At 47.3% G+C, this 14543-nt stretch overlaps 1 protein-coding gene across 12 annotated transcripts in view; it reads right to left on the minus strand.

Moving 5' to 3' along the window:
* The window catches only part of ARHGEF1 (Rho guanine nucleotide exchange factor 1), an 82395-nt gene that overhangs the window by 54892 nt on the left and 12960 nt on the right, over positions 1 to 14543 (minus strand). For 10 of the 12 annotated variants that reach the window (XM_058195103.1, XM_058195097.1, XM_058195101.1 and 7 more), the window contains exons 2-6: positions 11084 to 11185; positions 10407 to 10490; positions 7262 to 7381; positions 4457 to 4558; positions 4144 to 4186 (exon numbers count right to left, since the gene is read on the minus strand). In XM_058195103.1, coding sequence (XP_058051086.1) covers positions 4144 to 4186; positions 4457 to 4558; positions 7262 to 7381; positions 10407 to 10490; positions 11084 to 11110 — 376 coding nt within the window. In that variant the 5' untranslated portion in view covers positions 11111 to 11185. The remainder of the gene's footprint in view (positions 1 to 4143; positions 4187 to 4456; positions 4559 to 7261; positions 7382 to 10406; positions 10491 to 11083; positions 11186 to 14543) is intronic. The other 2 variants (XM_058195104.1, XM_058195106.1) reach the window with 1 other exon arrangement.

The following is a 14543-nucleotide window of genomic DNA, read 5'->3' on the forward strand; positions in this document are numbered from 1 at the left end:
GGCCAGAGGGGTATTTTTTGCTGCTATATTTGTACGAATACAGAAATAAATAAATAAATAAAAAGACGCAGACCAAAAGGAGAGGACATGACATAAACCTAGAATAAATCTCCCCAAAGCTTTCCCAGCTGTCTTGGCAACTGGCCTGCAGGATAAATAGGAGGGCTTGGTTTTGCTGTGGCGAGCTGGGAACCATTGGGGGGGGCGGGGATTTGAAGCCCCTTCCAAGGGGAGGGACCTCACCTGTGATCTTTGGGCAAACACAGCAAGAGCAAGAAAAATTGTTCGCAGCTGCTCCCATGCTACGGTCCCTGGCCTGCTCCCATAAAGGAAGTTGTTCCTGGAGCACACAAAAAAACCTTGCTAGAATTACAAGGCATCAGGGTGAGTGGTGCAGCTGTCGGAAGACATATGGTCCCCCTCTCCAACACATGGAAGAGGGGAACAATTCTGGGTTTGATCTGCAGTTGATCTCCTCCCCTGAGATCCCATAGGGTGGGGATCTGGTGAGGCCCGAGATGTATCTCAGATCAAAAATTAGGACATGGGGGAAAACATTGGCGAGGGAGAGAAAGCTATTCATAGTTATGGCAGCGTATATTTTTTTAAAAAAAAAAAAAACTTGGCAACTTCAAAAATTATTTGGACTTCAACTTCCAGCATGCTGGTTGGAGAATTCTCACTTCTCCCTCTAGGATTAGCGTTCTACCACTCGCTCAAGGTTTGCAATTATTTAATATGCATTTATTCTATACTGGTCCAGTGGTGAAGGCGCCAGTCTAAAAACAAGGAGGCTGTGAGTTCTAGTCTTGCCCTAGGCATGAAAGACAGCTGGGTGATTTGGGCCCAATCACCAGGAGACAGTGAGTTCTAGACTTGCCCTAGGCATGAAAGGTTAACTGGGTGTTGGGCCCAATCACCAGGAGACAGTGAATTCTAGTCTTGCCCTAGGCATGAAAGGTAACTGGGTGACTTTGGGCCAACCACCAGGAGCCAGTGAGTTCTAGTTCTGCCTTAGGCATGAAAGCCAGCTGGGTGATTTGGGCCAAATCACCAGGAGACAGTGAGTTCTAGTTCTGCCTTAGGCATGAAAGGTAACTGGGATGACTCGTGGGCCAATCCCTCTCGCTCTCAGCTCAATCCACCTCACAGGGTTGTTGTTGTGGGGAAAATAAGAACATCAGCTATATTCCTAGCCTTGACTTGTTTATAAAAATAAAGGCGGGATTAAAAAAACAACAACCCTAAAATAAATAAATAAATACTTATGCACAACATAAATAAAATGGGAGTTTCTGGCAACTTTTTTTAAATCAGGAACCTCAGCTATGCTTCAGCTTCTCTCTCTCCCTCATTCTCTCCCTCTTTCTCTCTCATTCTCTCTCTCTCTCTCCCTCATTCTCTCCCTCTTTCCCTCTCATTCTCTCTCTCGCCCTCATTCTCTCCCTCTTTCTCTCTCTCTCCCTCATTGTCTCTCTCTATTTCCCTCTCATTCTCTCTCTCCCTCATTCTCTCCCTCTTTCTCTCTCTCCCTCATTCTCTCCTCTTCTCTCTCTCCCTCATTGTCTCTCTCATTTCCTCTCATTCTCTCTCTCTCCTGCTCATTCTCTCCCCTTTCTCTCGCCTTCATTCTCTCTCTCTTTCCCTCTCATTCTCTCTCTCTCCCTCATTCTCTCCCTCTTTCTCCCTCCCTCATTCTCTTTCTCTCTCTCTCTCATTCTCCCTCTCTCTCCCTCTTTCTCTCTCTCTCCCTCATTCTCTCTCATTCTCTCTCTCCCCCTTTCTCTCTCTCTCTCCCTTTCTCTTTCTCTCTCCCTCTCTCATTCTCTCTCTCTCCCCCTCTCCCTCATTCTCTCTCTTTCTCTCTCTCTCTCTCTCCAACTAAGAGACCTTCTTTACAGAAAACGGTGACAGGATATCACTCAGCCCTTCCCTTCTCTAGTCTTTTGGGCAAAGAGCCCTTTTTGCAAGCTCAGAGCTCTTCCCCACTCCGGAAATGAGATTCATTCTCTGCCTACAGAGCTTCCAACTGACCTCCTAACCCCATCCTGTCATTTCAGGATCCCTTTGAGTGAAAAAAAAAGGGGGTGGGACCAGCCTTCCGAGCTTGTGTTGGTATGTATCCTCGGCGCCCGCAAGTGTGTGGCTTTGCTCAGGCATGGTTGCACCTTGCAGGTGTGGCCACTAGGTGACACTCGGAAGCTATGAACCAGCTGGCCCTACACCCCCCACCCCCACAACCCCCCACCCCCACCCCCAAACAGGCTCCTGTCCTTCCCTGCATGGCAGAGAAGAGAAGAAAAAAAAACCCTCAGATGTGATGAGCTAATTGTTGGCAGGAAAACAGCGGCTCTCCCCACTGTTCTTTAAACTCTTTAGCTTCCTGCCTTTCATTGAGATTCACCCGTCCCAGCAGCTGTAGCAAAACCAAGGGGTTTTATTTTGTGTGTGTGTGTGTGTGTGTGTGTGTGTGTGTGTGTGTGTGTGTGTAGGGTTGGGTGGGTTGGTGAGGGGAGAGGAGAGGAGAGGAGGGGGGACTGGCAGAACTGGGGAAGTTTAGAGAGTGGGTGGGACTTGCAGCTTGGATCAAAGTCGGCCGACTGGAACAGCAGCTGAACCCACCATGTGTCTTGCACCCACTGTGGAAAGTTAACACAATTGTTGTGTGTGGACCCATGATTTTAACGCCTGCCCCTTCTCTCCTAGGGACCCTCAGCTGCGCATGTTCCACTAGTAACAAGCCTCATGATGAACGCTGACTTTCAAGGATATTGTTGTTGTTAGCTGCGAAGTCGTGTCCGACCCATCGCAACTCCATGGACAATGTTCCTCCAGGCCTTCCTGTCCTCTACCATCCTCTGGAGTCCATTTAAGCTCATGCCTCCTGCTTCAGTGACTCCATCCATCCACCTCGTTCTCTGTCGTCCCCTTCTTCTTTTGTCCTCAATCTTTCCCAGCATTAGGCACTTCTCCAGGGAGTCCTTCCTTCTCATTAGGTGGCCAAAGTATTTGAGTTTCATCTTCAAGATCTGGCCTTCTAAAGAGCAGTCAGGGTTGGTCTCCTCTAGAACTGACCAGTTTGATCGCTTTGCAGTCCAAGGGACTCGCAGGAGTCTTCTCCAGTACCAGAGTTCAAAGGCCTCAAAGGTGCAAAGGGATATTTTCACCTTTCCTTCTGTCTAAAATTTCAGGGGTATCTTTCAGGTTGGAGACTTTAAGAATTGTGGACTTCAACTCCCAGAGTTCCTTAGTCATCCCTTCAGGCGGCTGAAATACGTTGCATCTGAATGAGCTATAAAACTTTACTCTTTCCATGTAAACAATCTAACGAAACCGTAATAAAAAACAATTCAATTGCACCATCTGAAACCCAGTGGCTTTTCCACAATTTTGCAGGAATGAGGAAAAAACAAGATCGGCCAATATTGGATTCAAAGATTTAGGGGTCAGTTGGTTTAAAACGCCAAATCGCCTTCCGAAATTGACGTGCCCACTGGATGTGAGTGTGGACTGAAACGCTCCTGAACTAATGAGGTGAAGGAATACATGTTTCTGAATTGATCCCGAAAGCCAAAACCAAACTGATCCAAGTTAAGAATTCTGTTCAAATATCCGAATTGAAATAGTTCCATTTTTTTCAATTGCATTCACAATTTAAACCAGATTTTACATGAGTCACTCTGGCCAAAACGACAACCATAGACTGTATTAAGTTTTCCCCAGCTGCCAGAATATGTTCTGCAGAGGAAAAAATGGTGCGCACAGAACCAAATAAAAGAGATTTATGCAAATAATTGCTTAAATCCGTTTTCTCCAACCTGAAGTCCCTTCCAGGTTTTGGGACTACAGTTGTGGGACTGCAACTCCCATAACTCCCAGCTAATATGGCCAATAAAACCCTAATATCCAGTTGGATATTAGCCTTACCTAATGGTGTATAACACGGCAGACGCTACACAAATTTTAGGGCAATCTCATCTAGACTGTGAAAATCAACATCACCATCAGAGGGCAGCAAAGCAATTTTTTTAATGTTTTGCTGCCCTCTGGTGGTCATCTGGATTTCTGCAGCTCACATCTGATCCATTTGTAAACTCTGCTCCAGATCACGCTACAAAATACCTGGTGAAAGTTGTCCCTTACCCAGTTCAAACTGCACCGCATTCGGAACAGGGACTCTCAGCAGCTGTGAAAGAGATAACAGAACGCAAGGAGCGGATAAGAATGCAGTGACTGGAAATAAAGCAACAATCAATCATGAAGACTATCCGGAGCCTTTATGTAAGTTCCTACTACTCTGTGAACCAGGGGGAACGAGAACAAATGGTGTACACCAGACCTGGAAGGCAAAGAAAAAGAATCTGACCTTCATTACCGATTATCAAAAGATCTGGGGTGGAAGTTGTTGTTGTTGTTTTGTGTCTTTTTCCAAAAGGCCTTCCCGGGATCTACTCACCCCAGTTTTGTCTAAGAAGGCATGGCAAAAATCCACAAATTGCTTCTTGGCTTCCTTGGGCCCAAGGCGGTTTAGGATGAGGTCCACGTGCAAGTAACAGAGCTGCAGGGAAAGAAGAGATTAAAGGAAACCCACAGAAACTCCTAAAGAGACTGAGCTTGTGTTGTTTCCTTTGCGACGTTTCATTACCCAACTAGGTAACATCATCAGTACTAGAAGAGAGTGGGGTTTGTTTTCTCTCTGAACAAACAGAGACTAACAACACAGGGGGCAAACCCCACTCCCTTTCTAGCAATGATGAGTTGGGCAAAAGGGTCTGCAAGAAACCATCAAGTTCAGAGACCACCAAGGATTCCACAGTCCCCCCAACATCTTCCGCACCTTCTCCTTGTCCTCTACTCCACAAACTGCCCTCCCCTCCCCTCTAGCACTGATGATGTTACCTAGTTTGATCACAAAACACCTGCAGGAAAATCACCAAGCTCTGTTGTGACTCGTCCTCCCTCCTCTCCACAGCCGGACCCCTCCCATCTCCAACTGGGCCTTTTATCTGACTCCGAGTCTGATAATGAAGATGAACGGCCTGTCATGCCTCCAGCCCCTGCCCTGGCCCCATGCCCGGAGAGGAGTCCAGGAGTGAAAGGACAAGCCCGATAAACCTCACTCATACAGCGTGTGAGCAAGAAGCCAGCTAGGTGCTGGAATTACTGATAGCAGATCCAGCTGAAGACAATTCAGGTTAGGAGGACCCTTGCTTCCGGAGATCTGAGAGGTGACGCCAGCAGAAGGAAGGGTGGGACAGGCCTGGATGAATGCCGAGTCATGGAGCCACACCCCACAGCCTATATAAAGGACCTGCTTTTGGCATTCCAACCTTGAGTCAAGCAAAGTCTTAGCTAGTTTGCTGATACCGGACTCTATTGCAGAAGTCACAACTTGGACTCCTGCCTGCCCTGATAAACCTCGAAGGAACTTGGCAAGCTGCAAAGGTTTCATTGCCAAGTTTGTTATGGACTTCCTTGACTCATGCGTCGGAGTGGGAGTGGGACACAACAAGCTCAGAGAGCAACGAAGACCTCACAGTTCAATCCTGAGCTACAAATATTCTCTTCTATCACTATGAAAGAAAAGGAGAACTCGACTTCTGGTTGAGATTTGTAAAACTTCCTCATTCGGCCCATTTTTCTACATGTGCAGCGATGCTAGAGGTCAGAGCTGGGAGTCACATACCGTAGCAACCGGTTCGCCCAGCACTGGAAATATGCAGCATCCCAAAACACGGCAATTCGCTCATGCACATGGTCCACGTATGCATGTGACATCAAACAACACGGCAATTTGCTTGCATGCACCGTCCACACATGCGTGCAAAGTCAAAAACACAGCAATATAGGATGGGATTGCGCCCAGGCGGGCCCACCCGCAGGCCACCGCCACTGGTTCGCCCGAACCGGCCTGAACCAGCTGAATACCATCTCTGCTACTTTGTGAAGAATGAAGGAAAAGTGTGGTGGAAGGTACTCTGGAGGGAGGGGCTGCTTTCCAGAGGTCAAAGAGGCCCCGGAGCTTGGAAAATCCGATCAGGAGGAAGAGGGTTAAAAGAGCTCCTCCTCAGTACATCTGTTCTGTTTTCCAGGGTAACATCTGTATTTATAGCTGGGGAATTCTGGGAATTGAAGCCCGCCCAGCTTAAAACGGGAATGTGGGGAGCAACTTGAAAAAACAGAATGGTTGTCACAATTGGGATTGAAGATTTACCCCCATTTAAATAGACAACACTGTCTAGCAATCTTTAAAAGAAATAACTTATCAGCTACAAACTCAGAAAACATGGAGGGATATTGGACTTATTATGTGGATCCCAGCAGCGGTGGGATTCAAATCATTTAACAACTGGCTCTCTGCCCTAATGACCAGCTGGGTAGGCGTGGCTCGGTGGTCATGTGACCGTGTGGGTGTGGCCAACTCAAGATCACGTCGATGGGCACTTCGCCTTAGCTGTTACAATGTAATAAGGGTTAACCAGAGAGGCAGTTTCTGTAAGCAGGGCAATAAAGATGAGGCTAGAAATACGACCAGAATGTTTCCTTCCTGCCTTCCTTACAGGATTAGCCCTGTAAAGTGGACAAAAACAAAATAAGATTTCTTCCAACAACTGGTTCTCCGAACTGCTTGGAAAGTTAACAACCGGTTCTCCCGAATAGGTGCGAACCGGCTGAATCCCACCACTGGATCTCAGGCTGTTTTTCGATTTGAAGGTGTTTTTCCTCCCACTTATAACCATGTTATGTTTGTCACCCTTGACAACAATCTCTTGTTGTCTATTGCCAGTTAGACTGCCACTATATTATGTCACCCGTTAATGTTACTTAAGGAGGGTGGCACGAATCATGCAATTTCCCTTCCTGTCATACTAGACTCATCCAGTCTAGCAAGAAATGCATCAGTGATTTTTCTACACCTGTTGTTTCTCAACCTTAACAACTTTAAAATGTGTGGACTTCAATTCCCAGGGTTCCACAGCCAGCGTCGTTTGGCCTTGGAACTCCATCCACGGCACACACATCAATGTGAACAGTACCAGCACAAACACGTGTGTATTCAGGGCCTGTTGCGCCACAACGTACGTTTAAACTTTGAGGATCCGTCTCTAGCAGCTTCAGCGGAGAGGGTGTGGTGGGGTTTCATGGTGGTTAGGTTGTAGGTTACGGGGTGGGGGGGGAAGCTGTGCAGAAGAGGAAGGGAGTTGAGGCCAGTTGCAATAAAAAAAAAAAAAACCAAAATGCAAGGATGTTGTCAGCTTACCACAGGACTTGAATCAAACTGCAACACCACATGTTGTATGAAAACCATCAAGTAGGCAGGGTGCTTCATCAGGATCTCCAGGTTTTGGAACAAACTGGTTTGACTGTCCGGGTGCTGGAACTGTGGAGAGAATCCAAAATAGGGAAAAATCAGAACTAGCTATAGCAGGGATGTCAAAACTCAAGGCCCCGGGGGGGCCGGATCCCATGTGGGCATTAAGCACCTGGCTAGTATTTGGGAAATAGTGAAGGACTGGCCTGCGGTGCCTCTGCCAGTGAAAACAGGATCCCGAGCTCCATTTTCGGCTGCTAGGGTCTCCTGCAACCCTCTGCCAGTGAAAACGGAGCTCGGGAGGGCCGCGTCCGGCCCTCCCGAGCTCCGTTTTCACTGGCAGAGGGTTGCAGGAGGCCCTAGCAGCCAAAAACGGAGCTCGGGATCCCGTTTTCACTGGCAGAGGGTTGCAGGAGGCCCTAGCAGCCGAAAACGGAGCTCGGGATCCCGTTTTCGCTGGCAGAGGGTTGCAGGAGGCCCTAGCAGCCGAAAACAGAGCTCAGGATCCCGTTTTCACTGGCAGAGGTTGCAGGAGGCCCTAGCAGCCGAAAACGGAGCTCGGGATCCCGTTTTCGCTGGCAGAGGGTTGCAGGAGGCCTAGCAGCAGCGGGCTCGGGATCCCGTTTTCGCTGGCAGAGGGTTGCAGGAGGCCCTAGCAGCCGAAAACAGAGCTCAGGATCCCGTTTTCACTGGCAGAGGGTTGCAGGAGGCCCTAGCAGCCGAAAACGGAGCTCGGGATCCCGTTTTCACTGGCAGAGGTTGCAGGAGGCCCTAGCAGCCGAAAACGGAGCTCGGGATCCCGTTTTCGCTGGCAGAGGGTTGCAGGAGGCCCTAGCAGCCGAAAACGGAGCTCGGCATCCCGTTTTCGCTGGCAGAGGGTTGCAGGAGGCCCTAGCAGTCGAAAACGGAGCTCGGGATCCCATTTTCGCTGGCAGAGGGTTGCAGGAGGCCCTAGCAGCCGAAAACGGAGCTCGGGATCCCGTTTTCGCTGGCAGAGCGCTCGGGCCACCGAGGTACCCCTGCCACGAGTGACATCGAGCTAGCCATGGCCACCCTGGCCATGCCCACTCTGGCCCCCAAAGGTCAAACACAACCCTGATGCGGCCCCTCAATGAAATCGGGTCTGACACCCCTGAACTATAGGGCCCATCATGCTCCCTGAGCTTAGTTTTGTTGCAGATGTTTCATTACCCAACTAGGTAACATCATCAATGCTAGAAGGGAGTGGCGTCTGCTATTATTTTTATATACTAGTATCTTGCCCTGGGTATGTACGGTAAGTCTCTAAAACGAAGAGCAAATCCCACTCCCTGCTACCACTGATGTTACCCAGTTAGGTAATGAAACGTCCACAAGAAAACCACCAACCGCAGAAAGTACCAAGGCCCCCACCACCACACAGTTCAACCCTGAGCTACAAATATTCTTTTCTATCAGTACCAAAAATAGCTTCCTTGGCTATCTTCAACACCCTAGGGAATGGAATGTCCTCATCCAGCCACTATAAGGCCAGCTGTCTGTTTCTTTAATCTCCTCTTCAGATCCTTCTGCAGTTTTCATCCCGTCCAGCATTAACTTCAGGATGGATTCAGGCCAGCAGCTGATCAAATAGGGCCCTTTATGCTACATGTTCAACTCAATGCATTCAGGATATGCTCAAGTATACACGTGGCATCTTGGATGCTTGAAGATGCACGGACTTCCAGAATTATTCCCCAGTCAGCATAAACTGTTCCTCAAAACCTTGATAACACCAGAAGGGGTGTGGACTTCATTTCAATCGTGGGTTTCAAATTTTTTTGCTACCGGTTCTATGGGTGTGGCTTGGTGGGCGTGGCATGGCTTGGTGGGCGTGGCAGAGGAAGGATATTGTAAAATCACCTTTCCCACCACACTCCAGAGGAAGGATACTGCAAAATCTCCATTCCCTCCCCAATTCAGGGGAAGGTTACTGCAAAATCCCCATTTCTTCCCAATCAGCTGGGACTCTGGAGGCAGAGAATAGATGGGTGTGGGGCCAGTCAGAATTTTTACTACCGGTTCTCCGAACTACTCAAAATTTCCGCTACCGGTTCTCCAGAACTGGTCAGAACCTGCTGAAACCCACCTCTGCTTCATTTCCCAGAATTCTCCAGCCAGCCATGTCTTGGTTTGAGACATCTTCAAGTTGCCGTGGTTGAGAAAAACTACACAGGAGCGTAATATTTGTTTTTTTTTACCTTCCCTAGTGATCCCTGAGAAGATGGCCTATTTATGTTTCTGCCCAACCAGGTAGTAACATCTAGCTGACTTTGCCTGACCTCAAAAACTAAAAAGGATGAATCTGGTTAGTATCCATAAGGGAGACCACCCAGGAAATCTCAAGATAAGAGGCCTGATTTAGAAATTAAACAAAAAAAATCTGGGAAAAGGCAGAGATTATTTCTTTTGAGAAAATGGCATACCTATTTCATGAAATCACCAGGATCCGTTTTAAAGTTCCATCTAAGCACTTAAAATTGTGCTATCACCCCAGCTTCATAATTTAAATTTACATTTCATGAAGAAGCCCTTCCTTTTTCACTCCTAAATTTTTCCCTCCTGGGTACCGTCTGGGTAACTATCTTGGCTGGAAATACGGAAGGCTGGACTAGATCGGGGTCTCCAACCTTGGCAACTTTAAGACTTGGGACTTCAACTCCCAGAGTTCCACAGCCAGCAAAGCTGGCTGAGGAACTCTGAGAGTTGAAGTCCACAAGTCTTAAAGTAGCCAAGGTTGGAGACGCCTGGACTAAATAATCTTCAAGTTCCCTGCCCACCTCTGCATTCTACAATTCTCGGAGTCACAAATAACTCTTGAGCTTGATCATGGGGGCTGGATGGACTCCTCCATTTCCATATCTGGCATATTATTCAGTAAACTATAGCTGGTCCTCAAGTTACGATGGTAACAGAGCCTGCTTATCGCCTGTCGTAAGTTGAGGACTATCTGTATGCATTATAATGTCATTTCTTCCACGCTTTTCCGCAACCTAATCTCTCCGCCTTTCCGTGTACGAGATCCACTTTATCCTCTTAATCTTCTTGCATTTGTTCTGCTAATTTTCCCACTTACAGGTTCAATGTCATTTTCAAAATCCTCATCTTCTGCACCAATGATGGACATAGCCAAGCCCCCTTGAGCTCCTAGGGCTGAACTCTGGAGAGAGAAAAAACACCAGAAATCCCCAAGGTCATTTAGGCCGGGGGTCACCCACCCAAGGCCATGGCCCACTACTGGGCCATGTCTATCTGTCTGTCTGTCTATCTGTCTAATCTACCTACCTACCTGCAGTGACCCCCAGCCCACTAAAAAGCCATGGCTGTCTGTCTATCTATCTAAACTACCTACCTGCAATCTATCTGCCTGTCTGTTTGCCTCTCATGTCATTTATCTATCTGCCTGCCTATCATCTATCTGTCTGTCTGTCATCCATCTATCCATCTACCAGTATCAATCTATCTACCTACCTTCCTGTCATCCATCTATCTATCTGTGTCTATCTGTCTGTCATCTGTCTGCCTGCCTGCCTACCTACCTTCCTTTCTGTCATCCATCCATTCATCCACATCTATCTATTTATCTATCTATCTATCTATCCATCCATCCATCCATCCATCCATCCATCCGTGTCTATGACTGTCTGTCATCTGTCATCTATCTGCCTGCCTGCTTGCCATCCATCCATCCATCCATCCACCCACCCATCCACACCCATCCTATTTGCAAACACACCCCAGGCAATTACTTACTCCATTGTAACCCTCCTCCAACTCCATTCTGCCCCCTTGGGGGGGAGGGAGGGTCCTCAGCACCTGAGTCAGGGTGTCCAAATAGCCTGGATCAGCATACACCTAGTGGCACAGAAATGGTATTATAGTTATAATATACACAACCGCGTGACATCACAAATGCCCGTTAGCTAGTATTGGCCTTCATTTGCATCAAGTCCTTCCCAAGAATGTAGGATGTCATAATATTTTGATGTATTATTAATATTACCATCATCATCATTATGGTTCGTTGCAGTCAGCCAGATGTTTAGATTGGATTTGGCATTTTCGTCCCACTATTGAATCCTTTCAAAAGACCTGTGACAGGCAGATGTGGATAAAGGGACAACCTCTAGCACCAATCCATGATGGCCGAACTGTAAATCAGATGTTGCGAAACCTGGCAACTTTAAGACTTGTGGACTTCCTATATACCCATGATGGCGAACCTATGGCACAGGTGGCATGCGTAGCCGTATCAGTGGGCACGCGAGCTCAGTTTTTCTCTCTCACCTGGCTCCAGAGCCTCTCTAGGAGTCTGGGGAGGGTCAAAACGGGCTCCCCACTCCCCCAGAGGTTGTCCGGAGGCTGAAAATGGCCCATTTGCCAACTTCTGGTCCCACCAGAAGTATATATAGTATATAGTGTTCCATTTGTCTCAAATTGTAGAGGGTCTCCTGCTTGAGCAGAAGGTTGGACTAGAACAGTGGTTCTCAACCTGTGGGTCGGGACCCCGTTGGGGGTCGAATGACGATTTGCCAGGGGTCGCCTAAGACCGTCGGAAATATGGGACGTATACTTGCGAGTCGAAGAATCGCGCTCCAACGGTTGACTCCACAAGCCAGCTGCAGGCTCTTCAAATCGCTAGCCGAATTCGGCTTCAGGCGCGATGAATTAAAAAAGAGAGGAATCTTTGCTCTGATGTCTCCCTCTCAAGCTGGCTGCAATCACTCCCAATCGCTAGCCTAATCTGGCTCCAGGCGCGATAAACTTAATAGGGGAGGAGTCTCCGCTTTAATGCCTCCGTCCTCAAGGCAATCGCAAGCAGTTCAGATCGCTAGCCAACACGGCTTCAGGCGCGATAAATTCAAAACGAAAATAATTTTACGGTTGGGGTCGCCACATTGTGGGGAATTGTATTAAAGGGGTCGCAGCACTAGAAAGGTTGAGAACCACTGGACTAGAAGATCTCCAAGGTCCTTTCCAATTCTATTTTGTTATTCTGTTATTCTATACTGGAGGTTTTTTAAAGAAGAGACTGGACAGCCATTTGTCCAGAATGGTCTAGGTCTCCTGCTTGGGTAGGGGGTTGGACTAGAAGACCTCCAAGCCCCCTTCCAGCTCTAGTCTGATTGATTGAAATAGGAATGAAGCGAATTGGGGCTGTGGCTACAATTTAGAGCTTAGCAATTTTAAGATGAATGGATTCCCCATTCATCTGAATTCCTTCAGCCAGCAGGTGTGGAGTTCAACGGAGCCAGCATGCTTGGACTCCAGCAACCCAAATTCCCCAGCTGGCATGCTTGGACTTTAGTAGGGATTTTAAACGCAGAATGGTGGCCGCCATCTTGACTTTATTGCCTCTTCTTGCATACACCCCTGAAGTCGGTCTTTGTTCGTTCACATTTGCAGTGGTTTATGGTGCTTCTGCTTTTCTGTGATGAAAACGTCCAAGGTCTGGGATATTTGAAAACCATCGTTATCGATATTTGTTTTTGTTTTCTCTGTCCAACCTTCCAGCAAACAGAGCCAGTCTTTCCCCAACCTTGACAAGTTTTAAGAGGTTTGGACTTCAACTCCCAGAATCGACTGAATGCATCCAGTGTGGTTTAGTTTGGGGTGTGGGAAGAAGACAAATGTCTCCAACTCCAACCCATCTCCAGGGATATAGGCCAAAAAAAGAAAGAGAGAGATATAGAACAGGGGGGAGATTTCATACATAGGAAGGTATTCAAGCCAGCCCCCCCAATCCCCCATTACTCAGAAATTCCTGCCTTAGGTGGAGGTGAGTATAGCATGAATACCGCCTCTGTTACCTACAAAGAGGCCTCAGAGAAGCGGCTGGCAGTAGGGAGAGTCCACACCCCACAGGCGGTCTGACTCATAGAGGGCATCTTTCCAAGAGACTGGCTGGTTGGCACTAAGGCAGGGAGGGGCTCCTTTTGGGGAGGGGAAAAAAATGGGCCAACGCTTAAAAAAAAACAAAAAACAGTAGCACCCCGTTACAGCACCCTTATTTATTTATTATTTATTTATTATTTAAACTTTTATACCGCCCTTCTCCCGAAGGACTCAGGGCGGTGTACAGCCTACAATAAAACAATTAAATATACAAACTTAAAATAACAATTAAAAAACTGATTCAATAAAGGCCGAAATTAAAACCGTCAAATTGACCATATTAAAATACCCAATAAAATTATTAAAATTGAAAAAATTTAGAAATTGAAAAAATTTAAAATTTAAAATTTAAAAACCCTGGAGGGCTCTAGGGTGGGATTCTGTCCAATAGCAATACTAACAGCACTTAAACAAATCCTCGACTTATGACAATCGAGGCCAACATTTCTGTTGTTAAGAGAGACACTTGTTACGTGAGTTTAGCCCCATTCTGCGACCTTCCCTGCCACGGTTGTTAAGTTGTTTTTTTTTAATTTGCATTTATATCCCGCCCTTCTCCGAAGACTCAGGGCGGCTTACACTATGTCAAGCAATAGTCTTCATCCATTTGTATATTATATACAAAGTCAACTTTTATTGCCCCCCCCAACAATCTGGGTCCTCATTTTACCTACCTTATAAAGGATGGAAGGCTGAGTCAACCTTGGGCCTGGTGGGACTTGAACCTGCAGTAATTGCAAGCAGCTGCTGTTAATAACAGACTGTCTTAGCAGTCTGAGCCACCAGAGGCCCTGTGAATCGCTGCAGTTGATAAGTTAGTAACCTGGTTGTTAAGCAAAGCTGGCTTCCCCATTGACTTAGCTTATGAGAAGGCTGCAAAAAGGGATCGCATGACCTTGGGACACAGCAACGCTCCTATGGAGGAACCAGCTGCCAAGCATCTGGATTTTTGATCACATGACCACGGAGACGCTGCAGTGGGTCGCAAGTTTGAAAAACGGTCATGAGTGCCTTGTTGTAACTTCAAAGGTCACTAAATGAACCTCTTGTAAGTCGAGGACTACCTGTACCAATAGCACTTGAGATTTATGTACTAGTCCATAGTGTTTTACAGCCCTCTCTAAGCGGGTTAGAGTGTCAGCCTTTTGCCCCAGCAATCTGGATCCTCCTTTTACCGACCTCGGAAGGATGGAAGGCTTTTGTAAATACATGAAGGTTGCCAAGAGGTCAAATTTTGATCACGTGAGGCTGCGATGGTGGCAAGTCACTTTTTTTCCAGTGGTGGTGTTTTTTTGAACAGTTGCTAAACAAATGATTG

This window comes from Ahaetulla prasina, chromosome 10 (genome assembly GCF_028640845.1).
Source record: "Ahaetulla prasina isolate Xishuangbanna chromosome 10, ASM2864084v1, whole genome shotgun sequence".
Taxonomy (NCBI): Eukaryota; Metazoa; Chordata; class Lepidosauria; order Squamata; family Colubridae; genus Ahaetulla; species Ahaetulla prasina.